At 43.8% G+C, this 26,664-nt stretch overlaps 1 protein-coding gene and 1 long non-coding RNA gene across 4 annotated transcripts; one reads left to right on the forward strand and one right to left on the reverse strand.

The window, feature by feature from the left end:
- The first annotated feature begins 88 nt into the window (after positions 1 to 88).
- COPS7B (COP9 signalosome subunit 7B) lies at positions 89 to 26,196 on the forward strand. 3 transcript variants are annotated; one of them, XM_077869219.1, is made up of 7 exons: positions 89 to 459; positions 6,939 to 7,116; positions 11,934 to 12,009; positions 14,474 to 14,562; positions 16,242 to 16,444; positions 18,484 to 18,589; positions 24,762 to 26,196. In XM_077869219.1, the coding sequence occupies exons 2-7, from the start codon at positions 6,955 to 6,957 to the stop codon at positions 24,918 to 24,920; spliced, it is 795 nt and encodes a 264-aa protein (XP_077725345.1). In that variant the 5' UTR covers positions 89 to 459; positions 6,939 to 6,954; the 3' UTR covers positions 24,921 to 26,196. The 3 variants fall into 3 exon arrangements, with proteins under 3 accessions (XP_077725345.1, XP_077725344.1, XP_077725346.1); XM_077869218.1 differs by lacking the exon at positions 89 to 459 and adding an exon at positions 5,130 to 5,268; XM_077869220.1 differs by lacking the exon at positions 89 to 459 and adding an exon at positions 5,173 to 5,278.
- LOC144296211 (uncharacterized) lies at positions 4,763 to 5,953 on the reverse strand. Its single transcript, XR_013363366.1, has 2 exons — positions 5,655 to 5,953; positions 4,763 to 5,216 (listed from the first exon to the last, which is right to left on the reverse strand). It is a non-coding gene; the product is annotated as an uncharacterized LOC144296211 (long non-coding RNA).
- Positions 26,197 to 26,664: the final 468 nt, after the last annotated feature.

A 26,664-nucleotide genomic window follows, 5' to 3' on the forward strand; every position in this document is an offset into this window, starting at 1 on the left:
GAAGTCCCGTAGGACACATTTTTCTTTAGGTCTTGTTGCCTAGAGTTTGCCCCAGCGGAGGGTTGGCTTCAGATCTGCAGAGGCTCGAGGGGCCCGCTCCCTCCGCGGGGCACACTAGGGCGCTGAAATGACGGCGGGTTGCCCTGTGCGATGTGAGAGAGACTACATTTCCCAGCATTCCGGGGGAGTGCCCGGGGGAACCACAGATCCCATCACGCAACAAAGAGGCCCGGGGACTACAAATCCCAGCATTCCCTGCACCCTGTTCCTCTGTAACTTAGACTCCAGTGTGCCGCGCAGTGTGCGCAAATTCGTAAACCTTCCCTCAGCTTTGGGGGTTTCTGAATTCGGAGACTTGAAACTGGGCGGGAAGACCCCCTTAACTCTCAGAAGAGGATGACAGCCCACAGGGAGGTAACATCTGTTTACATGGAACTCAGAAATCTCCTGCAAATCATGGTAAGGCTGCAAACAACAAACAAAAACACTTGATTAAACCACGGAAGATAAAATGACTCCTTTAAATCGTGCTTGTTTGTTGGTCTGGGGCGCCTTTTACTTGTTTTGCAGGGGTTTCTGGTGTGCTCCTGCGTTGGGCTGGGAGAGATATGGATCGTATACTCAGACTCTCCCTACCGGAAGGGATATTAAGAGAATTTGCCAAACCACCCTCTGTTGTTTTACATACGAGGAAACTGAGGCCCCAGAGAGGCGAAGCGATCGTCTACTGGTTACAGCAACTTGGGACAGAGTTAGAATTCGGCTCTAAGTCTCCTGACCCTCAGTTTGGGCTGTTTACACCACACTGAGGTGGCGATATTTTTAGCAGCATGGCTGTGTGATTATTATTTTCCTTAGTGAAGTATCCTCATCCAGGTTGAAACACCCAGAGGTTAGGTAAGCATTCATTTTGGTGGATTTCCTGTAAGTGAAGGAGTGTGATGTTTGTTTATCTTCAGTCTAGGAAGGACTTAGTGTTTTGATTTGTTATTTGTTGCTCAAGGTGACATTTAATGTGATTTCAGGAACTAGGTAAAATTGTAGCGTAAGCTAAGGTTTCCTTGGACATCTCCTATCTCTTTTCCGAGGCCTTCCTTCCTCTTCCCGTCCCCCTTTCACCCATCTGGGCACCCACCCAATTTTTCCTTCCATGTAATTCAACAAAGAGCCTTTTCAGGTTTCCGGTAAAGGGTGAAAAGGCATTGTCACTGCCTCCAGGAAGATAACCATCTAGTTAGGAAAAAAAGGAGACTCTGCTGAGATTCAAGATGAACTGCAATAAATGTCATAAAGGAAAGGTCATCAGAATGCTACAGAGGTTCTGATGGAAAGATCAGATCCAGCTGGCAAAACTTGATGGAGGAGGTGGCATTTGAATTTGAACGATGGGTGGATTTTTTTTTTCCTGTTAAAAAAACTTTATCTTAAAATTTTTTTGTTCATGAGGTATGACATGCAGGAAGGGCACAGTTTTGACATTTGTATACATCTGTGTCACCACCCCCCAAATCAAAATATAGAACATTTCTGGCACCCCTGTGCCCCTTCCCAATCAGCACTGCATCCTCCCATCCCGATAACTATTCTGACTTCTATTACCATAAATCAGTTTTGTTGTGAATTTCATTTAAATGTAATCATACAGTATGTACAGTAGGAGCCTGGCTTTTTTTCTTCATCAGTTGTGTGTTTTTTTTTTTTTTTTTGGTGAGATTCATCCATGTTGTATGTAGCAGCTTTTTTTTTTTTAATTACTGACTAGTATTCTATTGTGTGTATCTAGCAATATTTATCTGTTCTATTGATGGGTATTTATGTTATCAGTTAACAGTTTTTGGCTTTTGTTAAAGCTGCAATGCGCATTCTTATAGGTTTCTTTTTGTAGACTGCACTTATTTCTAGGAGAGGAATGGCTGGCTTGTACAGTATGCATATGATCAGCAACAGTATGTCAGTTTTCCAAAGTGTTTGTATCATTTTCCCTTTCACCTGCAACGTAAGAAAATTCTAGTTGACTCTTATCCTTGTCAAAACAGGTTCTTTGGGCAGCCCGGGTGGCTCAGTGGTTTAGCACGGCCTTCAGCCCAGGGCATGATCCTGGAGACCTAGGACTGAGTCCCAGTCAGGCTCCCTGCATGAAGCCTGCTTCTCCCTCTGCCTGTCTCTGCCTCTCTTTCTCTCTGTCTCTCATGAATAAATAAATAAAATCTTAAAAAAAAAAACCAACCAGGGTCTTAGAGGTCTTTCTAACTTTAGCTCTTTTGGCTATAAATGTGGTATCTTATTACAGTCTTTTCTTACATTGTCTCTGATGTTGAGCACTTTTCATATGATTTTTAATTATTTCAGTGTTTTCTTTTGTAAAGTGCTTGTTCAAGTCTTTTCCCTACTTTTTAAATTGGGCTTTTTGTCTACTTATTCGTACTGATTTGTAGTTCTTTATGAAGTTTGGATATGGAGTTCTTTGATACAGGCTTCAGGAATATCTTTTCCAGCTCTGTGGCTTGCCTCTTCATTCTCGCATTGGTGTCATTTGATAATCAGAAATTCTAAATTATAATGTAGTGTAGTAGCTCAGTGTTTTCTTTTATGATTAGTGCTTTTGTGCATTGAGTTGAAGAAATCTCTGCCTACAGGGTTGGTAGGATTTTAACAGGCAAAAATAGGGAAGAGCATTGCAAAAAAGGACGGAGAGCAAGCTTGAGCATAGGCCCTGGTGTCAGAGAGGGAAGGTGGAAGTTGTGTTGGGCATAGGAAGGCCTAGGGTTTTGGCTGTAAGAGGGTGGGACGAGCCAAAGCTGGAAAGGTTGGAGGGAAGCATACTGAGAAGGGATTTCTCTGCAGCCCTGGAGTCTGGACATTATACTGGAAGAAGTGGAAGTACTGCTAGAATATTTATGAACTCAAACAGAACTTAATTATCTTCCTATTACCGCAAATTTTCTTTTTTTCCTCTGCAGCCCCATTTACTTAGAAACATCACCTCTGAGTGAATAGCCAGAGTCTTGGGTGATACCCTTCTTCCCTATCCCTGCATTCAGCTGGTCAGCACATCGGACACATTCCATAGTCTAAATGCCTCCCACCACGTCCCTTCTGTTTCATGCCCAACTGCCACTGTCTTTGTTCAGGATCTCACAATCTCTTTTCTGTACTATATCAATCACCTCAAGAGTTTCCCTGCTTCCAGCTCTCTCCATATCCAATCCATTCTTATAGCAGCTAGTGTGAGCATTCTAAAGTGGCAATTATTCACACTTCTCCACAGGTTAGAAGCCCTAAGTTCTGCCCCCCCCAGCACCCTCAAGATAAAATAATAACTCCTTTACATGGCTTATACTTTTTGTGATTTGCTTGCTCATTCTTCCATGTTCAACTCAAGCCTCGTCTCCAGAACCCTGCTTTAAATCACCTTTCTCCAGAGCACAGGCAGGAAAAGAGCCTTAATCTGTAGTTCTAGGGTGCCTATGGCAACTGGCTGTTATAGCCAGACAGGTTTGTCTCTCTCCAGGGCTGTGGGCTATCCCAGGTAGGGACTCTGCAGTATTAAGATATTTACTGCGTATAGTGCCGTGCGTGTGGTTTATAACACCCTTAATGACCTGACTCCAGGTCTGTAGCCCTCATTTCTCAAACCTGAGCCTTGTATTCCAGACACTCTGGGTTTCTTTTCTGCATTAGTATATGCTACACAGGGCAAGCCTCTGTGACTATGGTCAGCCACCTTTTCTTCCCTTTTTGCCTGGAAGATGCCTGTTTTCTTTCCCCCAACATACTCTCTTCTATGCTTCTAAAGTATTGTCATATCTTTCTCATAGCACTTAACTTATTGAAGCTTTTCTCTTCTTCTTCTTCTTCTTCTTCTTCTTCTTCTTCTTCTTCTTCTTTTCTTCTTCTTCTTCTTCTTCTTCTTTTCTTCTTCTTCGTAAGCTTCTTGCGCAACATGGTGTTTGAACTCAGGACTGGTGATTGAGAGTTGCATGCTCTACCAACTGACCCAGCCAGGCGCCCCCACACTGAAGCTTTTTGAGGGCAAGAACCTTGTCTTCTCTTTATATAATCTACCAGAACATAGAAATTAGAACAAGACATTTTTGCATAAATCAGTGGGTTGGTGCTAGGCTCCTTTGCATCTGTCTGATTTCTGCACTCTAATTCACCAAAGGCAAATAGGGCTATTTTCCTTGTCTTTAAGACCGGAAAGTCTGTGATGTATACTTTAAAGGAACCAGCTTAAGTGTTCAGCTGTGTAGCATTTCTTAGCCATCTTCCAGGAAAGTTGCTAAGTACTAGATGCAACCTCACATATGTCATTTTGCTCACAGAGCCATTGTTGGCTCAGCCCATCTCTTGCTTATTTTATTTTTTATTTTTTTAAAAGATTTTATTTATTTATTTATTCATGACACACACACACACACACACACACACACACACACAGGCAGAGACACAGGCAGAGGGAGAAGCAGGTTCCATGCAGGGAGCCTGACATGAGACTGGATCCCGGGTCTCCAGGATCAGGCCCTAAACTGCTGAGCCACCCGGGCTGCTCATCTTGCTTATTTTATTTTATTTTATTTTATTTTATATTTTATTTTATTTTATTTTATTTTATTTTATTTTATTTTATTTATTATTTTATTATTTTAATTATTTTTATTTTTTCCATCTTATTTTAAAACGTTTTTCTGAACAGAGATCATGAATATGGTCTTTGGCTTCCCAGAGCCCGGGGTCCCAAGCCGACTTTGCCACTTACTGGTTTTTGGATTTTTAAGCTTAGAGTTTATTCAACGAGACAATGTACACACCTGGCACATGGGAAAACGCTCAATAAGCGGTCGTTATTACACTTATTATGTCTTTGCATCCGGGGGAGCCGCAGCCGCCGTAGGCAGCTCCTGAGGGGTAAAGCTTGGCCGAAGGGGTGAATTTCGGGCGTCGCAGGTTGATGTTGATGGCCAGGCCCCAGCTCTGCCTGGATTGCATTCGCCTCCTCAGGCTCCTCTCCACCCGGTTCCCGGGCTTCGACCTCGGAGGTCTCTCCCAGGCCCAGGCCGCACTGGAGGTCTGAGGCTGCCAACGCCGTGGGGGGAACCTAGTGTGGGCGGAACTCGAGTGCAGCGGCGGGAGGCTTCCGGGGGAGCCGCAAGGGCAACGGGTCGGCGGAGGCAGAAAAGCGTCGGACGCCGGGCCGATCATGGACGCTTGACAACCTGCGGACAGGCGCCGGGAGGCCGAGCCAGCGACCGAGAGGACGGAGAGGAGGTGAGGGCAGGTAGGGGTCGGCGAAAGGGCGGGGCCCGGCGCGCCAGGCTCGTCCCAGCCGTCTGGCTTGGCGCCAGGCCCCCTGGAAAACCCGCGGCCACACCGCTCCGGCCCCGCCCCGGGGAGCACGCCCCGCGGCCCCTCACTCCGCACCCGCGGCCCTCCCTGGAGCACGCCGCCCGCCTTGAAGTCCACCCAAGCCTGCAACCCTCGGTCCCTCTACAGAGGCGGTTCTCGCTTCCCCACCCCCACAAGCTGCCTCTTTGCCCCTCTGCTGTGCCTCAGAATAGCGCCCCCGCACGACGCGAATTCACCTCCCCTGTATCCCTCGCCGCCTCCTCCGGCCCTCCCACTTCAGAAAAAAGCGAATTTCAACGCATCCTTACCCTTTTGCCCCTGCAGGCTTTGCGCCTCAGGCCGAGATTTTTTTTTGAGGGACCGAAGTTTCTGTCCATTTCTCTGCTCCCTCTCCACCCCAGGCCCTTCCATTCAGTCTCCACATGTGTCCGCTGGGAAGGGAGCTTTTCGTTCCATCACCTCTCTCCCGCCTTTTCCCACCCTACGCCCCTCTCTCTCCTCTTTCCCTTTCCCTCCTCAGCAACTTTATTCCCTAGCGCTTCACTTTTTTCTGTTTACGACAAGACATTCTTATGTAACCCTAAGTGAGGCTCCGTGCTTGTTTTTCTCCCACTGTGAAAGGACTGCTGCTCTGCCTCCACAGGAAAACTCGGAGAGATTACACCAAACTATACTTTGAATTGTTCTCTTCCTCACTTTATTTTACCTCTTCTTTTTGTCGCACTGTCCCAAAATGTGTCGTTCTTGGTAGAGTAGTCTTTTCTCATACCGGACTCCTGCAGAGTAGGTATGCAGTGTGTGTGTTGGGGTACACTCAGCATGTAATTGGATTATAAAATTGAGGGACCACCCTCCCCTAATGTCTTCAGGATGGCAATACAACATCTTTATTTTCTCAAATCTTTTTGTTATTTTTTTGAGATTTTGTACACATTCTAAAGTCATGTTTGGTAAAAATCACATAAGCAGCAGGAGGTCAAATAGAGGGATTTTCCACATGGACTTACACAGCATGTATTTTCTTAGTTTGATTATGTTGCTTATCATTCAGCATGATTTTCCCCCTTTTTCTAGGCTCATACGACATCTTTGATTCAATGAGACATCATTCCTGTATGCTTTTTGTGGTTTTCCTTCTCTATATCTGGCTATAGGTGGGGTTTTAATAACACACCATAAGCTATGACTGATCGCTTTTGCTTACATCTGCTGCCTCTGTGTATGGGCAAAATTCTCTCCTTCTTAAATAGAATCTATAAGTGAAGTAGATCTAAAACAGTTACTGAGAAACTCCTCTGTGTTTCTTTGGGTCTTGTCAGATTTAAGGGCTTAGAGGGTGCTGTGGTTGGGAGACAGCCACATGGGGATGAATGAAATGGTTTTTGCTAAGTGTGTTTCAAAGCAAGGACACAATCCCTTTAACACCAGGTGGAACCCTACCCATCTCACAAAGAGGTTGTAGCATCTGGACTGTTTTGCTTTTTTGAATACTATTACGATTAAAGTATTCTGATGTCTGATATGGCATTAACTAAGCATAGAGTTTGCAAAGGAGAAGGAAGAATGGCTGAAACACTTATTTTTTTGGACAGATCTCAAGGCCAGAGAATGGCAGGTGAACAGAAACCCTCAAGTAACCTCCTGGAACAGTTTATTTTACTAGCCAAAGGTACCAGTGGCTCAGCCCTCACTGCTCTCATAAGCCAAGTCTTGGAAGCTCCTGGAGTATATGTCTTTGGAGAACTGCTGGAGCTGGCCAATGTGCAGGAGGTAAGAGCAGTTTCCAATTTCTCTGTCTTTGTTCTAAACCTTCCTGTGATTATCCAGGTTCCCAGGGAATTTCAGTGCTGAAGCATTGTGGACCTGTGGAGGGGCACTGTTGAGGGAGGGATGGGAATTGTGGGGGAAGAGGGAAAGAGAGTAAGGATGATGTTTTGGGCTCTTTCTTGTCAATATTTTCATCTCAACTTGGGGTAAATTAGATTGGGTTGCCAATAATTTGAAAGGTAGGGGACAAATCCACTTGAACTTGATAAATAAGAAGTAGAGTGTAAGCATTGCTGATATTTAACAGGAGTAGTTTCAGGCATTTGCAAGGACCGAAAAACCTCCAATGCACATACAGACAAAAAGATTGGTCAGGTATATATGAAGCAGAAAATGGTTGCTATTGAATGTGAGCTGGGCATGAAGAAGAATATATTGTCTTGTTGAAAATGGCAATGTTATGCTAAGTGGATGTGTAAAAAAATACGAGGAAAAGCTGGGAAGTAGTCCTTTTTTACTTTGCTTCTTTTTTTATTGTTATTGAAACTTTGGGTATTTAGTTGTGATTGTTGTGCCTTAAACGTGAGAAGATTGAAGAATGATTAGGTAAAACAGTTGTAAAGCAACCTCTACTTTTCAATTTCTGCTTCTCACTTTGGATACTTTTACATTTATCTATTGATACTTTTATACTGATTGATTGAAAAATCTAGGAACAGCTTTATTACATTGGGGGTTGTGCTTGGAAGCTCTTGGAGGGTGGGTCAGCTTCCTCTTTACCATCACAACTTCTCTTTGGCTGCCCAGGATGGCACTAGCTCTGGGGGTGGACTCCATGCACAGATCACTGTGGTGCTTGTTCTCGTTGATTGTGTATGCCATGCGGCAGAAGGTGGCCTGGGCATTCATGTCGATGGTGGTCCACATATAGGAAGTGGCTGGCTTTTGCTGCCTGGTTCTGTACTTCATGACTGTTAGGACACCTTTGCCATCAGTTACTGGCTCCATGTCCACAGTCTTGTGGTGAATTAACCCCTCATGGCAGAGATGTGAACCTTTGGATTATGGGACTTTGCTCCTGCACATCTTATTTCTCTTGATGAGGAACCTGGAGCAGTTCTCCATGACCCTCCATTGCTGATGTATGAACCTGGCATCATCTTGTCTTCCTGTTATAGATGGAGACAGAAAAAGCCACTTTTATGTTTTAATTGTGAGGTTTTTTTTAAGAGGTTGGGGAGAGAGAGAGAATCTTAAGCAGGCTTCACACGCAGTATGGAGCCTGATGTGGGGCTCAGTCTCACAACCCTGAGATCATGACTTGAGCTGAAATTAAGAGTCTGACTTGGTTAAGAGCCATCCAGGCACTCCATGAATTTTTATTTAATGTCAGCCTAGCTTGTTGGACTGTAAGCTCGGAAGGGTAGGTCTGTTGTGCTCCCCATTGTTTCCTCAGCGCTTAATATGTAGTCTGATACACAGTAGGCTTTTAGTAAAAATATAATTTATCAGAGATGTAAAAGAAATCCTATAAGGAAAATTTTTTTAAAGTAGGTTTATTTTTTTAATAGACCTTATTAAAAAAAGTTTTTTTTTGAGATTTTATTTGACAGAGAGTGAGAGAGCAAGAGAACACAAGCAGGGAGAATAGCAGGCAGAGAGAGAGAGAGAGAGAGAGAGAGAGAAGCAGGCTCCTTGCTGAGCAGGGAGCCCAACATGGGGCTCAGTCTCAGGACTCTGGGATCATGACCTGAGCCACCCAGGCACCCCTAGGCTTTATTTATTTATTTTTTAAAAAGAGGGATCCCTGGGTGGCGCAGCAGTTTAGCGCCTGTCTTTGGCCCAGGGCGCCCGGGATCGAATCCCACATCGGGCTCCCGGTGCATGGAGCCTGCTTCTCCCTCTGCCTGTGTCTCTGCCTCTCTCTCTCTCTCTCTCTGTGTGTGTGTGTGACTATCATAAATAAATAAAAAAATAAAAAAAAATTTAAAAAGATTGTATTTATTCATGAGAGAGAGAGGCAGAGACATAGACAGAGGGAGAAGCAGGCTCCCCATAGGAAGCCCGATGTGGGACTCAGGACTCTATCCCTGAACCTCGGGATCACGCCCTGTGCTGGAGGCAGACGCTCAACCGCTGAGCCACCCAGGTGCTAGACTTTATTTTTTTAGAGCTGTTTTAGGTTCACGACAAAATTGAGAGGAAAGTATAGAGATTTCCGGTATATCCCTGCCCTCATACATGCCTCCTTCCTTTACCAATAACCCCTACCAGTTTGGAACCTACACTGACATCATTATCATCCAGACTATAATTTACATTAGGTTTCATTCTTGGTGTTGTGCATTCTGTGGATGTGGATAAATGTACAATGACATGTGTCTACCATTACAGTATCATACAGAGTAATTTCACTGCCCTAAAAATCCTCTGTGTTCCACCTATTTGTCCCTCCCTCACTTCTCAGTCCCTGGCAATCTTTGATCTTTCTACCCTCTTCCTTGTTTTGACTTTTTTAGAATGTCATATAGTTGGAATCATACAGTATATAGCCATTTCAGATTTGCTTCTTTTAGTGATATGCATTAAATTCCCTCCATGTCTTTTTTTATGGCTTGATAGCTCATCATTTTTTCCACAGAAGAGATGACAAAGGGGTAATATGTTCCTTCAGGTTCATGAAAAGCCTGAATGAATATGCCAAGTGGTTGTCTCATAACTATGGAAGATTGGCTGAGAGGAGATGAATGAAAATTAAAATGAGAAAGACACTGATTTAGGCTAGTGGGAGAAGTTTTGGAGCATCTGCTCTAGAGAAAATAGTCTTTTAGGATTAGTTTTACAATTGTCTGAAAGTAGGGGCTAGATTTGATGGTCTCTTCCTTGTCTGTTTTAGATCTCAAGAGGTTGTTGATAACCTGAGAAGGTAGACTGGGTTATTAGGAAGCCAGAGTTCTTGTGAGAGTGTTGAGCAAATTATCTCTATCTCCCCAGGTTTGTTTTTTTTTCACATGTGAGCTGGGAATCTTAGTTGCTTTTCAGTGGTCTGAAATAATAGATGTAGTTTTTGGAATTTTTTTTTTTTTAAGATTCATTTATTTATTTTAGAGAGCAAGTGGGGGGGGGCAGAGGGAGAGGGAAAGAATCTTAAGCAGGCTCCATGTCCAACGTGGAACTTGGTGTGGGGCTCGATCTCACAACCTGAGCTGAAATCAGGAGTCAGATGCATAACCGACTGAGCCACCCGGGTGCTCCTTGGAAACTTTTTTTAAAAGATAGTTTAAATTAAGTAGTATTACTGTTTGTGTCCAATATGTATTTGTGAGTAAAAGAAACACCCAGTTAAGATAATTGACAGTAGAGCAGAGCAATTCCAGGCAGAGCAGTATCTCTTTTTGTTTTGCTTCTACAGATGTCTCTTTGCCATCCACATTAGTGAGGAATAAATACATTTTTAAAATATCTTATCTATTTATTCATGAGAGATACAGAGAGACAGGCAGAGATGTAGGCAGAAGGAGAAGCGGGAACCAGGTGGGGACCTCGATGTGGGACTCAGTCCCGGGACCGTGAGATCATGCCCTGAGCCAAAGGGAGATGACCAATCATTGAGCCACCCAGGCATCCCAAGTACATTTTTTAAAAAGAATAAGTAATTTTAATGAACATTTTTATTTGGAACTGCCTGATATTGTGCTTTCCTCTCCCACCTGGGCTCTTCTGTTACACTTTATGCTATTCTAATCTCTCTCCGCATTCATACTATTCATGTAGTCCTGAAACCTGGAATCTACCCTACACTTTATTCGGTTTGGATTGATAGTCGCTCATGTTGTACACTCCAACCTGATGTGTCGACAGAGCTGCTCTAGGGGTGCCTGGGTGGCTCAGTTGGTTAAACGTCTGCGTTTGGCTGAAGTCATGATTCCAGGGTCATGGATTGAGCCCTGCATCTGGCTTTCTGCTCAGTGGGGAGTCTGCCTTTCCCTCTCCCCCTGCTCGAGGACTGACTACCTCTCTCTCATTCTCTCTCTCTCTCTCTCTCTCTAATTTGCTCACTATCTCTCTCAAAGAAATAAATCTTTTGGGGCGCCTGCGTGGCTCAGTTGGTTAAGCGTCTGCCTTTGGCTCAGGTCATGATCTCAGGGTCCTAGAATGGAGCACATTGGCTCCCTGCTCAGTGGAGAGTTTGCTTCTCCCTCTCCTTCTGACTCTCCTCCCCGCTTGTGTTCTCTCTTTGTCTCAAACAAATGAAAAAAAATTTTTTAAAAGGCTGTTCTAGTCTTTGTTTTGGTTTTGTTTTGTTTTTTTTTTTAAAGATTTATTTATTTTGTGGGGGGGGACAGAGGGAGAGAGAATCCTTAAGCAGACTCCTCACTGACCATGGAGTCCAATGTGGGGCTTAATCTCAGGATGCTCTGAGATCATGACCTGAGCAAAAATCAAGAGTCAGATGCTTAACTGGCCTAGCCACCCAGGTGCCCCTCTAGTCTTTGTCTTAGTGGCAAGGAACTCCTAAGAAAACCTGAACTGCTCCCAATACTTACTGCTTTGTGGGTGTGTGTGACAAAAGCAGTTGCTTAGGCATGCTATTTTACACTATGTGGAGTGTAAAACAGGTATTCCTGAGAGAGAAAAATTAAATTTAAAATTAAATAAATCTTACTTATTTTTTTCCCAGAGAATCAGAATTGGAGGGGACCTCGGGGGCCATCTAGTAAAAACAGTCAACTGTTAGCACATGATTATCACCCTTTGCTTAAACACTGCAGTGATTAGTAGACAGCTTGATCTGTGAACTGTTTTTTCCCCTCCTTCAGCTTGCAGAAGGAGCTAATGCTGCATATTTGCAGTTGCTGAACCTGTTCGCCTATGGGACATATCCAGATTACATAGGTGAGTTGGTTAAGATCTTCCAAAGACTTTTCTTAATTATGTCATTCTATTTGGACATGTTGCCTCCATGAGGATCACTGAGGTCTGGCATATAAAGCATGGGATGGGAGCTTTCTGACCTGGCTGTTTTGCACTTTACTGTGTACTGTAGGTGACCTCGCATGAGGCTTTTACCTTCTCATCTTTTATTTCTCTGTGGGTAAAAGGAGGACTGTGTTTATGCTCATGTGTAAATATACTCCTTATTTATTTTCCAGATGAGATTCTTGAGGACTAGTGTTTGTAGAACACTTGAAATGTTGTGAAGTGTCAGAATACCCATTTGTAAAGTACTTAAATGTCCTAAATATTATTAGAATAATATCATTATATTGAAGAGAATTTGGAAAATCAGACGCAAAGTCATTCATAGTTTTATATCAGCTTTAAACTGCAGTTAGCATTATGGTGCTGGACTTTTCTCCCTTGTGCTTTCTATTATGTAGGTGTCATTCAGTTATGTACACAATATTGTATCTGTTTTCACTTATTTCATAGACATTTATCATGCTCTACATGTTTTTATTTTTAAAGATTTTATTTTTTTATGAGAGAGACAGAGAGACTAAGGCATAGGCAGAGGGAGAAGCAGGCTTACTGTGGGGAGCCCGATGTGGGACTCGATCCTGGGACTCCAGGAATATGCCCTGAGTCGAAGGCAGACGCTCAACCACTGAGCCACCCAGGCGTCCTCATATTTTACATCTTTGTAGTCATTTTTAACTTTCTGTACTCTAATATGACATATTTAGCCCATTCTCTTTTGTAAGTCATTTGAACCTACCTTCCTTCTTTCCCTCCCTCCTTCCTTCCCACCTTCCTTCCTTCTCCACACCAAGCATGGAGCTCAAACTCATAACCCCGAGATCAAGCATTGCATGCTCCACTGACTGAGCCAGCCAGGGGCTCCGATCATTTGAGTCATTTTATATTAGGATCTTAAGTGTCCGGGATGAGATTACTAAACACTAACTTACCTTCCACTCAAGCCATTTTTGTTTGGCTTCCCTAGTTTTTGTATGACAGAGCCTGGTAGTTTATTTTAATGGTATGACTCAGGGCCTTCCCTACTATATCCCAGACTTCTTTTTCCCTTTCTTTACTCCTGGTCACTTCTACTTCCCCTGTGCTGTGTCATCCTGGATGATTTGCCACATGCCAGTTTTTTCTGACCTTCACTTTGTTCCACTGTGTCTTTTGTTTCCATCCTCACTAAAGAGACAACATTGTACAGACCCTGGAACCAGACTGCCTGAATTATATTCTAGTTCCACTTCACTAATTATGTGTCCTCTGGCAAATTAAATAATTCTGTACCTCAGTTTCCTAATCTGTAAAATGGGAGTAATAAGAGGTCTACAGTCCTTAACCTGCACTCCTTGGGCTAGATGTTTCAGAAATTAGAATTTTGGGGACTCTAAAGAGGTGATATGATGCATATACCTTTTTATGTAACACCTCCAAGATGTGGGCAGTACCTGTAGTAAAAACACATCCACAATCTTGCAGCTAAACAAACGAAGATTTACAACAAGTGGGATTAAAAGCCTGCTTCAGCTGAGGTCAGGAATTGCCACCAGATGAATTTCAGCAGCATGCTCAAGAAAATCAGTTTAGATTCACCTTTTTGGAATCCAGGATTATGGATAAGGAGTTGAAGACATTTGGAATCTATCTTGTGAATGTTGTGAGGACTGACTGGATGTGTGTGTACATGGGCCCTGCAGCTTCAGCCATTGCTGTTGTTATCATTACTGTTATTAGAATTTTGCCTGTTCTTCAAGGCTCATCTCAAACTCCACCTTTCTTTTTCTTTCCCGTCCCTCGCAAGGTGATTGTGCTCACTTGCTCTCTCTCTTTCTCTGTTTCTTTCCTTTTCCCTCCTGCCTCCCCCCTCCTCCTCAGCCTCTTACTCTCTTCTGGTAGTTTGTGCCTTTTTTTCTGGTGGTTCTTGTCTTATACCTATAGCTGTTGAAATAACTGATTGTAAGACCGAGAACCAGTCCAAGGCCCTGGAGTTGCACAAGTCCTGGTGGCTGTTATCCCTGGGGTTGTATAGCGTAGCAGCCCCAGCAAGGCCATCTTATCCCTCCTTGACTCTTCTGAATCACTTAAGACGGGGCATTGCACATAACAGATTCCTAGTGAAGACATGCTAAGGTTGAATGTCACATAGGGCACACATAGTATTCCATTAAGATGATTGTCCTATCATTTTGTGCGTTCATGCCTGGCTTTTCAGGAGTACATAGTCCTCCAGAGAAGACACGGGGTGCTCATAGAACATTCATTTCATGAATATAAGTGCAGAGTCATGACAGTGAATCAATGGTAGATTTGGTGTGGGGAGATGGTGAGCTTATTCCATAAAGAAATTCTAATTTTATTTGTGTCTTGATTTTTTTTGGTGGGTGGGACTGAGCAGCCAACAAGGAGAGCCTGCCAGAACTGAGCACAGCTCAGCAGAACAAGCTGAAACACCTTACCATCGTGAGCTTGGCGTCAAGAATGAAGGTACAGTGCCGAACTTTTTCCTCTCTTGCTCCTCACCCTTAGGCAGGTGTCACACTGGCATCAGTGCAGGAGCTCCCATTTATGCACGGTAGTCATATCATGAATGCATAAAATTTTCTTGGCAATGGACAAAAGAGATGAAGGTAACAATTAAAATAGTGTAGACAAGTATTTGTATTTCATCCAGGAAAAGTATGCCTCGTGAATCAGCAGGTCTCAGCTCTGGCATGCTACAGTGACTCACTTGGTTTGAGCATTTTGCCGTACCAAAGGGAGGCTGCTGTTTGAAGATTCATAGTTTTTCAAACAGGGGGACATCTTAAGGCAAGTTAACCACTTCATCTGTTGCTCATTGCACAGTGAGCTGTACCAGTGCTGGGGGAAAGACTTTTGCTATGTTGGACTTACTGAGCTAGATTTTTAATATGCTGCTTTTTTCTGGAAATTATCAAGCTTAATTATCCTAATCAGAATTTTTGCCTTATATGCTATCTTTAGATCCTAACTTTCTGTAAGATAACCACTCCATCATATCTCTGAGTTCTCTGCCCTACTCAGTTTACAAGAGGCCTTGCAGCCAGCTTCTCATAGCCATTAACAAAGAAGATCCAGATTTGGTTAATTTACAGTTGATTTTGGCTCTCCACCTAATCCTGGCATAACTGTCTTAAGTTTTTGTGGGGCTTTGTCACTGGAAGGGGTTTGCTCTTTGCATTTCCCCTTTGTAATTGAGCTTGAGAGATGTAGATTTGTTATTGCATTGCCATTTCAGTTGCTCAGATCATTTTCCTTGGTCTAATAACAAATTTGTGATTCTCAGCTTGGCAATTTGGGTGGGAGGCCTATTTTCTTAGGAAATGGCCTCCCACCCCTTATTTTGGCCTGATCATGGACTTCCCCAAGTGTAGCAAAAAGTAGGAGTAACTTTAAAAAAATTTTTGTGACCTGTCATTATAAGCCCATCTACGTCCCTGGGTTTCAGACCTTCAGTCATAGAAAACCCCTCTAGGTATGTTTGCTGTTACTCTTTTATTTGTATACCTCTTCCTCTTGTCTGTTTTTGAGATTAGATTGCTTTGTTAGCTTCCAAACTAGTAGTGATATGTCTAGAAAACTGGATATTTAGATATACAGTTTTCTTGGATAAATGCAAAGTGTTGGTATATAGCTCAACAAGGGACTATTGTTGGGGAATTGATATTGATGGCAAGAGTCTGAGAAAACAGATAAAAACTTCAGGATGACCTCTAAGCTGGCAGTACCCACTGGCCACCTATGGGTGGATATGTTAACCTGCAAACTTTTTTGCTTGTACTCTTCTGGGCGGCAGCCAGTTCTCTCCAGTGTCTGAAATTGGAGTTTTGTGATGATCAGGCATTTTGTGTCAAGTCTGCAAGCTTCCAGAAGGTGGCAGAGTGGCAGACACTGAGTATTTCCCTTTCTCCTCTGGGACGCTTCCTAAGAGTGCTTCATGACATGAAAGCTAAAGGCTGGATGAAGTGCAGGAGGTAGAGAATCTAGGAGAATGCATTCCTGGATGCTGTGGGTCTTGTTTTGGATCCCATAGGTCTCACAGCTCACCAGACTGCATTTCCCAAACCCCTGAGACAGGTGTACACCTGCATTTTCTTTAGTGCTCATCAGTGTTTTTTGTAAATATCACATGGTTTTATCTGCAGTGTATCCCCTACTCTGTGCTGCTGAAGGACCTGGAGATGCGGAATCTCCGGGAACTGGAAGACCTCATCATTGAGGCTGTCTATACTGATATCATCCAGGGGAAGCTAGACCAGCGAAACCAGCTGCTGGAAGTGGATTTCTGCATTGGCCGTGACATCCGAAAGAAGGATATCAATAATATTGTCAAGACCTTGCATGAATGGTGAGGCTGAAACAAGGAGGGGTCCCCTCTTGTTAGGTAGGGGGACACATGCCCTTTGTGCCTCTGCTTGGGGAAATATTGTCTCCTGGTATCAGCTGGGGCTGCTTGGGAGCTGGAGCCTTAGGACAGTATGCTAGGGAGTGGGGCTGCATTTGTGACCAGAGCTGTATGGCAGCAGGAATCCCTGCAGGTCTCCCAGGGCCTTGGTTGTAAAATTATTCTCTTCCTGGTGGTGGGGAGGGGACTATTTAATAGCAGCAGCTACAGCCTCTAAAGCTGAAGCCTAGCAGTGTGACACGGATCCAGTGCTTTGCAAAATCAGCTTCCAAGTTTGACTAAGCTCAGGAAGTTAGTGTTGATCAGATTCTGTGGATTTGAGAACCCACATTCAGCTGAGTCAATAACATTGGGCTAGTGTTGGTAAAACATTGTGAGGGATAGTAAAGACAAGGAATGGGTTAGTCTAATTTGAAGCACAGTCACAGACTATTTGATAACCATATTCTGGAATATAAAAATAAGTGGGATATTTGCATGTTCTCTGTTTTAATGGTGATTTGATGATTGCAAGAGCTTTGGACATTCTACAAGGATTTGTTACGGAGTTATGAAAATGATTTGGAGCTTATAAAGCCAGATAGGCCTAGTTGAAGAGGGTTTTGCTGAGTTTTGAAGGAGGGCAAGGTTAGAGCAGGTATAGTTGGAGGTGAAGAGAGCATGTCCCCAGGCAGGCACGTGGTGGTGTTGGAAATCATTGAAGCAGGGTGAGCAAGCTTTGTCCAGAGGAGTAGAGAAATTGTCTTCTTTAGAACAGACTGAAACATTCCAGGAATGAATGACCCAGCTTTGATTCCCTGACCCCCTGTCCAAACCCCTCGGAGCTTCCTTCACTTCAGCTACTATTCCCAGGGCATGTGCTGTCCACCCCTTACCCCAGGTTCTGTCTCAAGTATGGCCCCAGACACCTTCCCTTTATAACATCTGACACAGGCAGGAACTTTCAAAAGATTGTAAAAGTGTTCAGTCAGAATAAATAGGAAATAAACTTAGAAAACACCCCCTCCCGTGAAAGTTCCCTGGCACACAAATCTAGGTTTCAAGTTCTACTTCATCAGCCGCCTTACTCCATCTTTGAGATGACTGATGCTCTTTTCATGCCCAGAGTGTGGCTTCACCGTGTTTCCACCCAGAGGTGCCATCCTAACCCCATCCCAGAATGTTTACTAGTACAGATTCTTAAAGCTTTTGTGGAGTCACTGGAGTTAGATTTGAAATAGAATTTTTAGGTAGAGCAGTACTCCAAATACAGCAGAATGTTTGCAGTTACTGACTTTAAGATAGAGGGTAAATGCGTATTCGTAGTACTATTCTTTCAACTTTTTTTTAGGTTTTAACATTTTGAAATTAAGTGGAGAAATGAAATAATGAGGGGGATGGCAATTAGGGAGTAACAAACTTTTTTTTTTTTCTAACATTTTATTTATTTTAGAGAGTATGAGCAATGAGAGGAGCAGGGGGAGGAGAAGAGAGATAGGGACAAACAGACTGTACACTGAGTGTGGAGCTTGATGTGGGGCTCAATCCCATGACCTCAGATAATGACTGAGCCTAAATCAAGAGCCAGAAGCTTAACTGACCGACTGAGCCACCCAAGTGCCCCAAAAGTAACAGGCTTCTGAGAAAAGGGGCAATCTTTAGAAAATCATTTTTTTCTGTTGAGAAAAGTGGTGAATCCGTGCTACCTGTAAGGACTGTCCAAATTCCTTAGTGGCACATTCTGTAAACCTTTCCCATGGGATACAAAGGTTGACGTTCAAGCTATGTTCTAGGAAACCATCCCACATCCTCATGTTTATCTCCAGGTGCTCTGTGTTATATATCCAGAAACACTGGTCTTGGAAGGAGTGTAGGGCAATAGCCTTCCTTGGCAGACACAGTGTTAAAGGAAGTCCCTATCAGGAGTTGGGGATGGAGGTTTGGGAGGCTGGAGGAGAGCCCCCGGCTTTTCTGTGGCTCAGGGCTGGTTACCTCCTTTGTAGGTGCGATGGCTGCGAAGCGGTTCTGCTAGGCATCGAGCAGCAAGTTCTGCGAGCCAACCAGTACAAGGAGAACCACAGCCGAACTCAGCAGCAGGTAGAGGCAGAGGTAAGGAAGAGAATGTCTGTTACCTGCTCCAGGGTATCCATGTTTGCTCCTTCCTCTTGTGGTTCTTGGTGTAGGTGCAACAGTCACCAGCAAATAGGCAGTGGGCTACAGATGAGGATGGTCCCTGCTTTTGATGCTGTCTTCTTTCTGGTTCCTGGTCACCGGAGGGTGAGCAGGCTTGAGAGTGGAAAATGTTGTCATTCTACAGTACTTGTGTACTTTGCAGCTGTAGAGCAGAAGGGAGTGGGTCTTAAAGAAAATGAAAGGGTGGTGGTTAGCATTGGGGTGGAGGGGTGAGGCGGGGGCAGGAGCAGAGGTGGGGCACTTGGGGCTTCAAAGCCCTAGTTCTGCTCTGTATCTGAAGCTGTGTGGTGGGTGCACAGTCTGCATTTTATTCTCTAAGCTATATATGTATGTTGCAACCTTTGAACATGCATGATAGATTTCATGTTGAAAAAGGAAGGGGAAACATTTGGCAGATGAAATGCAAGTGAAGATGTGTGTGATTGTGGTTGTAGTGACACTTGGTTGTTTGGACACTTTTAGCCTCTCAGGAACACAGGCTCTAGCCTTCAGTTAATGGGAGCTTGTGTGCCTGTGACCTGGACACTTGTGAAGCGACTTCAGAATTTGGAGCCCATAAGATAAAAAGTTTAGCATCGGAAGTCCTTTTCTAGTGTGATGGAACTTGAAGTGTACATGGTATTTGATGAGTTTTGTAAGTCATGTGTCCAAGAGTATGGCAAAAGGGGACCCAGAAACATAAGAAATACGTAGATGTGCCTTTTAAAGGAGAATTTGAATAAGTCAGTTGGAGAAGGACAAACATTATATGGTCTCATTCATTTGGGGAATATAAAAATAGTGAAAGGGAATAAAGGGGAAAGGAGAAAAAATGAGTGGGAAATATCAGAAAGGGAGACAGAACATGAGGGACTCCTAACTCTGGAAACGAACAAGGGGTAGTAGAAAGGGAGGTGGGCGGGGGGTGGGGGTGACTGGGTGACGGGCACTGAGGGGGGCACTTGATGAGCACTGGGTCTTATTCTATATGTTGGCAAATTGAACACCAATAAAAAATAAATTAAAAAAAAATAAAGGGGAATTTGTAGAATTTGAAGGTTTCCCTTACTCTGTTATATGTACTCCTTGATAATAAAATCTGTCTTCTTTACCTTTCTTTATAAGACTAGCTCCTTGTCACATGCCTAACCCACAGTAGGTGCTCAAATTATTTGTTGTCCTGAATATTTCTGGTATGCCCTGTGTGTCTGTGGATTGCTGAACTTTACTTTTCATGAACTAGAACATATTTATTTTGGATACACACACACGCTCCTACATAATATATGTATATATGGAGTCTGTGAATGTTCCGTGCATTGTTTAATTTTTAACCCTACTTCTAGCCAAAGAAGTCTGAACTACATTAGCATTAGCCAACAAGTTCAATTAGGATGGTAAGCCTGCTGCTTTCTCTAATAAGCTCTGTAATCCTCCCTGTTGAGTATGGTGGCCTCTTTGATCTGGGATTGATGTCTAAGCAAAGTAGGAAGTGTCTAACCACTCTCTCCTATCATTGATTCTTACTTATAAATTAAACCCTGGATACAATTGAAGTTTGGAGGTAAAATGTGCCCACTGACCTGGGGTAGCCAGTGTAACAGTTTAACATGGTTGGTAGCCCAAGAGGAGCCTGATCACTGCTGGTGGCACTACTGTGCCCAGACTGTTGCTAATTGTGTGGTAGGTGGTGGGTTTTAATTGCTCACTAGCAAAAAATGAATGATACTAATTTCAGAATTTTGAACGGCTCAAGTTTACTTGCATAACAAATGGCATCTGATAAAAGAAGATGCTGACTGATGTTGAGGAATGACCAATACTTAGAGAACAGTATGGGCTCTTTAAATTATGGTTATTGAAAAAGAGAGAGCCAGTGCACATGGATTTGTTATCAGAGGCCAACTGTTGGAAAACTACAGCTGTGGTTACTCTGCTGGCAGAGTCTGATGCTGCCACCAGGTGGCGGTAATAATTTGAAGAGACAGCATGGTCAAAATCCAGAGCCTTATACCTTTTCCATTTAGTAAACCTGTAATCTGGATACTAAGTGTAGGATGCTGATTGTTCCCCAGCATCTGGCGCATGGAAGGCTGTTGGTTGACTTAAAAAGAAAACAAATCTACCAAGAACAAAGGTGTAATTCTGTCCTGTTCTGCTTGTATTTATGCTTCTGTTACTCTTAACCCAACTTTTTTAGCCATTTTCTCAACTAAGTTGATCTTTTATTTGTCCTTAAATTAGATTGCTTGTCCTAGGAGGGAAAAAATGTTTTTGTTTGTTTGTTTTATTTTATTATTATTATTTTTTAACCCCAAAATCTTATAACAGCATTCTTTTGGTGAATATTAGCTTCCAGGGCCTTCCCCTTAATAAAGTCAGTCCTATCATAAACTGCTTGAGAATATTCTCTCTCCTTTTAGCTTCTCATAGAAATAATGCATATTATTTACAATTCCAGTATAGGAACAATAACATTATGAGCTATTTCATTGTCTCTGAGCAAGCACTCTGGAGAGGAGGTCATGATTAGTCGAAGCATCACAAAATACCTTCTCACTTATATTTGATTTTGGAGTGTATTTTCTTTATATTTGAATGTGCTTATGTCAGGTTCTGCAGAATGTCAGTATATGGCTCTTGCCATATATATATTCACAAAATAGGCCATGTTCCAGGCATGTAGATAACAAACCATAATTGGGCAAAAGAAGTTGTTTTCCATTCTGTAGAGAATTCCAGGAGTTAAGTTAGTGACAGATCTTGTGGTCTGGCATCTGCTTCTTCCTAAAGGGTCATTCTCCCCACCTCTCAGCTCTTCTCATTCATCTTTGACCTTTCTAGCTGTGACTCTCCTTCCTCTTGTCCACCTTTGCTGCATAGCCAAAAATGGTCTTTCCCTGGAGGCTCTTCACACTCCTTTTGTCTGAATATTTTTTTTAACAATATTTCAACCTTGTAGTAATTTTTTAAAATTTTTATTTATTTATGATAGTCACAGAGAGAGAGAGAGAAAGAGGCAGAGACACAGGCAGAGGGAGAAGCAGGCTCCATGCACTGGGAGCCCGACATGGGATTTGATTCCGGGTCTCCAGGATCACGCCCTGGGCCAAAGGCAGGCGCTAAACCACTGCGCCACCCAGGGATCCCTGTCTGAATATTTAAGGTCTCTGATGGAGTTAGGCTGCAGTCTTGTTAGCAAGTGCAGTCCCATTTGAAAGTTACTGAGGTCCATGGTGTGAAGGACTTGACAAACTCTGGGTCATCTGGGGTAATGAGATATGGATGACCTGCAAGCTAGCCACTCAAGAAAATTAGAGGAGGCCAGGGACATTTAGGCCAAGGAAGACAAGTCTGTGGGGATATATGTCACCATTTGAAGAATGGCTCTGTGAAAGAAGTAGACTTGTCACAATTGTTCTACGTGGCCAAAACAGGTGTATTTGGTGGACCTGCTTGGGTGGCCAAAATACGCCTTGAAATAAACTAAAACCAAATACCTTATTTTATTTTATTATTTATTTTATTTATTTTTTATTTTATTTTATTTTTAATTTTTAATTTTTAATTTTTAATTTAATTTAATTTAATTTAATTTAATTTAATTTAGGGGTCCCTGGGTGGCGCAGTGGTTTGGCGCCTGCCTTTGACCCAGGGCGCGATCCTGGAGACCCGGGATCGAATCCCACATCAGGCTCCCGGTGCATGGAGCCTGCTTCTCCCTCTGCCTATGTCTCTGCCTCTCTCTCTTTCTCTCTCTGTGACTATCATAAAAAAAAAAAAAAAAAAAAATTAATTTAATTTAATTGAGACACAGAGTGAGAGAGAGAGAGAGGCAGAGACACAGGCAGAGGGAGAAGCAGGCTCCATGCAGGGAGCCTGATGTGGGACTTGATCTCGGGACTCCAGGATTATGCCCCAAGCCAAAGGCAGACACTCAACCACTGAGCCACCCAGGCGTCCCCAAATATACCTCTTTTATATGAGAAGGCAGCAAGCCATCCATTTGCTTCAGATTCTTCTCTCACTGTATCCCCAAGTAACTCTTGAATAAGAGATACGAAAGCAGCAGTGAGTCCCTAGAGATGGGGTGCCTGGGATTTGAGATGGCATATCTTTTTTTTTTTTTTTAAGATCTTTTAAAAAAAGTATTTGGGAGAGAGAAAGTGGACATGAGCATAAGCATGAGCAGGGGGAGGGGCAGAGAGAGAGGGAGAAGCAGATTACCCGCTGAGCAGGGAGCCCAGTGACTCAGGGCTGGATTCCAGGAGGCAGATGTTCAGCTGACTGAGCCATCCTGGTGTTTGGAGATGGCATGTCTTGGACAGGCAAGACACTGGATGAAGCCACACTTGACTTAGGATGCCCTCTGTATTTACTGTCCAGCTCACAATCCTCTCTTGACACTCCTTTCAGAAAGGTTGTGGTGTTAATTGAGGTGACAGCAGTTTAGGGCATGGCTGTTCCTACGTTGCAAAACAACAAAAAACAAAATAAAAGATGAGCTTTAATCTAGTCAAGGCTCATTCTGCAGATTATAAATCTCTTTCAGGAGCCTGGCATTGGCCTCAGTCATAGCATTATTTCTTCTTTGTGTTGGGACTGCCTCTTACTCAATCTCCTGGTTTTCTGACTGCTGAGAACTTTTGACCCTGACAACTCCCTCCTTTCTTTATAGAAAACCAAGCCTGCTTCCCAGAGAACACGGGGATCATCGAACTGGGGAAGCACCTTTACCTCGTATTCCTTTGAATGCTTTTCCTCCCCTTTTTCTTCCTTTCAGCTGGCTGAGGGGCAAAAGCATAAAAGATCTTTTAGAACTGGTGCTGGGGGGATCCCTGGGTGGCGCAGCGGTTTGGCGCCTGCCTTTGGCCCAGGGCGTGATCCTGGAGACCCAGGATCGAATCCCACGTCGGGCTCCCGGTGCGTGGAGCCTGCTTCTCCCTCTGCCTATGTCTCTGCCTCTCTCTCTCTCTCTCTGTGACTATCATAAAAAAAAAAAAGAACTGGTGCTGGGGAATGTGTATGTAAACAAGCACAGGAGGGCACAGTTGGTAGAAGTAGAAGATGGTGTCATTTCTTTTCAAAAGGCAAGATAGCAATAGTTGTTAAAATGTAAAATGTGCCAACCCTTTGGTCTGGAAAGCTCACTTCTAGTAATATGTCTTCCAGAGCTGTTCACAAAAGTACGAACAGGTGAACATAGAAGACTGTTCATAGCAGCACTGTACATAAGTGAAAAGCAAACGGACTAATTTAAAAATTGTAGAGTAATCATAATAACAGTACACAGAGGATACCAAGGATACATGTTCTGATGTGGAAAATGTTCAGAAGTTGCTTCAGTCGTTTTGAGCCCTCCTTTGTTAAGTAAAGAAACATATGTTGAAAATTGGTGTAATTGTGTTTTGCCAGTCCTTTTACTATGTTTTCGTCACTTGTTACTTGGTTGGCTGAAATTCATCCGCTAGCTGTTTATTCAAGAAGGCTCATGGAGCTGTATTGCCAGAGTTCCTGTGAAAATATTTTTAGTTTCAATACATGAATGTAGTTAACTGACTATAGCATTCTTAGGGCTCCCTTTTTGTTTCTTTCTTTCTTTTTTTTTTAAATTTATGGTAGTCACACACACAGAGAGAGAGAGAGAGGCAGAGACACAGGCAGAGGGAGAAGCAGGCTCCATGCACCGGGAGCCCGACGTGGGATTCCATCCCGGGTCTCCAGGATTGCGCCCTGGGCCAAAGGCAGGCGCCAAACTGCTGCGCCACCCAGGGATCCCTCCCTTTTTGTTTCTAAGGCCATTTGAACCAGTGCTTTCTTTCACTTGCTGTGTTGTACCTCTCTGCCAGGTGGTCCCACTTCCATTGCCTTATTCCCTCTTTTCAACCAATCAAGCATTAGTTCCATTTTTTGCTTGACTCATTTCCATGTGTCTTCTACGAGTACCTCCTTCTTGCTTCTCTTCATCTGGGTTTCTGAAGATAATCTCAGATTTTCTTGTAGAGGATTCTGGTTTCTTCCCTGGGTGGCCCCCAATACAGTGAGAACAAGAGTCAATGAGTTTCTGGCACTTACAGGCTGAGCACACTAATTCTGTGTCTCCCTTCAGGTTACCAACATTAAGAAGACACTCAAAGCCACCGCCTCCTCCTCGGCTCAGGAGATGGAGCAACAGTTGGCTGAACGGGAGTGTCCCCCTCATGCCGAGCAGAGGCAGCCCACCAAGAAGATGTCCAAAGTGAAAGGTCTGGTCTCCAGCCGCCACTAGGGCCGGCTGGGGCAGCTGGCACTCACCAGGCCTGGGTCAGGTGGGGAGGGGACACCGAGGGCCTATTTCCTCCCTTCTCTACCTTCAGTGAGTTCCAGACCTGCCCATCCCCTCACCAGCGCCTCCCACCCTGTTGGTACTGTTCCAGAAGAACCGTTCATCTTTTCTTCACCTGCTCCCTCTTCCCCCCAGTTGTTCCTTCAGACTCAGGGGCTCCACTGATGCCATCCCAACAGGGTCAGACACTGCCCAGCTTCCTTCCAGGAGGTTCTTGTCTTTGTTTAAGGGCTTGTCTCCCTCCCAGTTTTTCTTTTGCTCCGTGTCATTTTGTCAGGCTGGTCATAAGCCGGAGGCAGTTTTAGCCAGCCCACAGGGATGACTACAGAGGGAGGCTCCTCTCTGAGTGAGGAGGAGGGTTTGCCTTCTCCAGCCCCGTGTACCACAGTACCCACACTGGTGCAGGTGATCTCTAGCCAGGTATCAAATGCTTTTTTTTTTCCCTCTCCTGCCTTATCCCTTGTTGGCAGCTCTGATCAGGCCATGGAGGGATGTGATGCTGGGTTATGTTTACTAAACCTGCGGGTTTTCAGCCTCTTAAGCCCAGCTCTAATCTCTCATTAGTTGGGAGCACTGGGTTGACTAACCTCTGGTACCTGAGCACCAGTGGAGGTTGCTGTGGGTCTGCTAGGAGGCAGAAGTTTCTTCCCGTTTGGTGTTCTTTGCTGGCCATGCTTCCTGCTGCCCCCTGACTACGCAGATTGGTTTTCATTGTGAAGGCCCCAGCTGCTGCCCAGGACTGTCTGCTGACACCTGCTCTCCCAAGATCTTTTATCCCTCCCGGCGATGGCTGAGCTGGGGATGGTAGTGCCGAGGGCCCTCTGTCTGGTGAAGGACCTGCTGCTGCTTCTGTCTCTCTTTCCACCCCTCCTTGGCTGATGACCCAGAGCCCACCGATGATGGCATTCTCCTGGCAAGAGAAAAGGACTTGACTAGCCTTTCTGAACTTGAACAGTTTCAGGTTATATTTTAATTTTTTTTTTTTTTGTACAGGTTCTGATTCTAATACATTTCAACATGCTTTTTTTCCCCTTTGTGTCAATATTTGTTACAGACTAATCGCCGGGGAATTTTCACCTGGTTGGAGGGTGGCGTGTGTGCTTGTGTGCGTGTGTTGTTTTTTTTTAAAGGGGAGGTGGAGGTCCTGGACTGATATTAAAGTTCGATGAGAGACAAAAGCACATTTTAGAACAAAAAATAAAAGTGTAGATTTAATGTATGTGACTGTGGAGTGCGGGGTTGCACAACTGGTGGATCTTGAGGGTCGGGGATTAGGGTGGTTCAGGGTGGTTCAGGGTGGTTCAGTACCATGGTTAAAAAATGGGTTTCTCCTTTTTCCAAACTGTCCAGCAGGTGTTGACTGTTGATTGAATGTCAACAAAGTATTGTTTCCCTTTTTACCTGATCCGTGTGCCTGTATAACCTTTTGTCCAACTGGAGAGTTTAATTCCCAAAGTATGTTTCATGAAACCCCTTGATAGATGCTCTGTGGGAAAGGGGTTCTGTTGTTAAATAAATTTCACACATCCTACATCCCACATCCTCATTGAAAATTTATTTTTAAGATCTCAGGAAAGGCCTAAGGAAGCCTATTCCCACACTGATTTTACCACCAAATTCTTCTTGATGCTATCTAGTGGAACACACTTTGAGGAAATTTTTGGAAACACTGTTTCTCAAGAACACC

The sequence above is a fragment of the Canis aureus genome, chromosome 24 (genome assembly GCF_053574225.1).
Source record: "Canis aureus isolate CA01 chromosome 24, VMU_Caureus_v.1.0, whole genome shotgun sequence".
Taxonomy (NCBI): Eukaryota; Metazoa; Chordata; class Mammalia; order Carnivora; family Canidae; genus Canis; species Canis aureus.

Bases quoted from the DNA above. Each gene is read 5' to 3' on its own strand.
- COPS7B (XM_077869219.1), top strand. From the start codon at position 6,955: ATGGCAGGTGAACAGAAACCCTCAAGTAACCTCCTGGAACAGTTTATT. The intron at 12,010-14,473 runs GTGAGTTGGTTA...GGGACTGAGCAG, and splicing joins GACATATCCAGATTACATAG to CCAACAAGGAGAGCCTGCCA. The intron at 18,590-24,761 runs GTAAGGAAGAGA...GTCTCCCTTCAG, and splicing joins AGCAGCAGGTAGAGGCAGAG to GTTACCAACATTAAGAAGAC.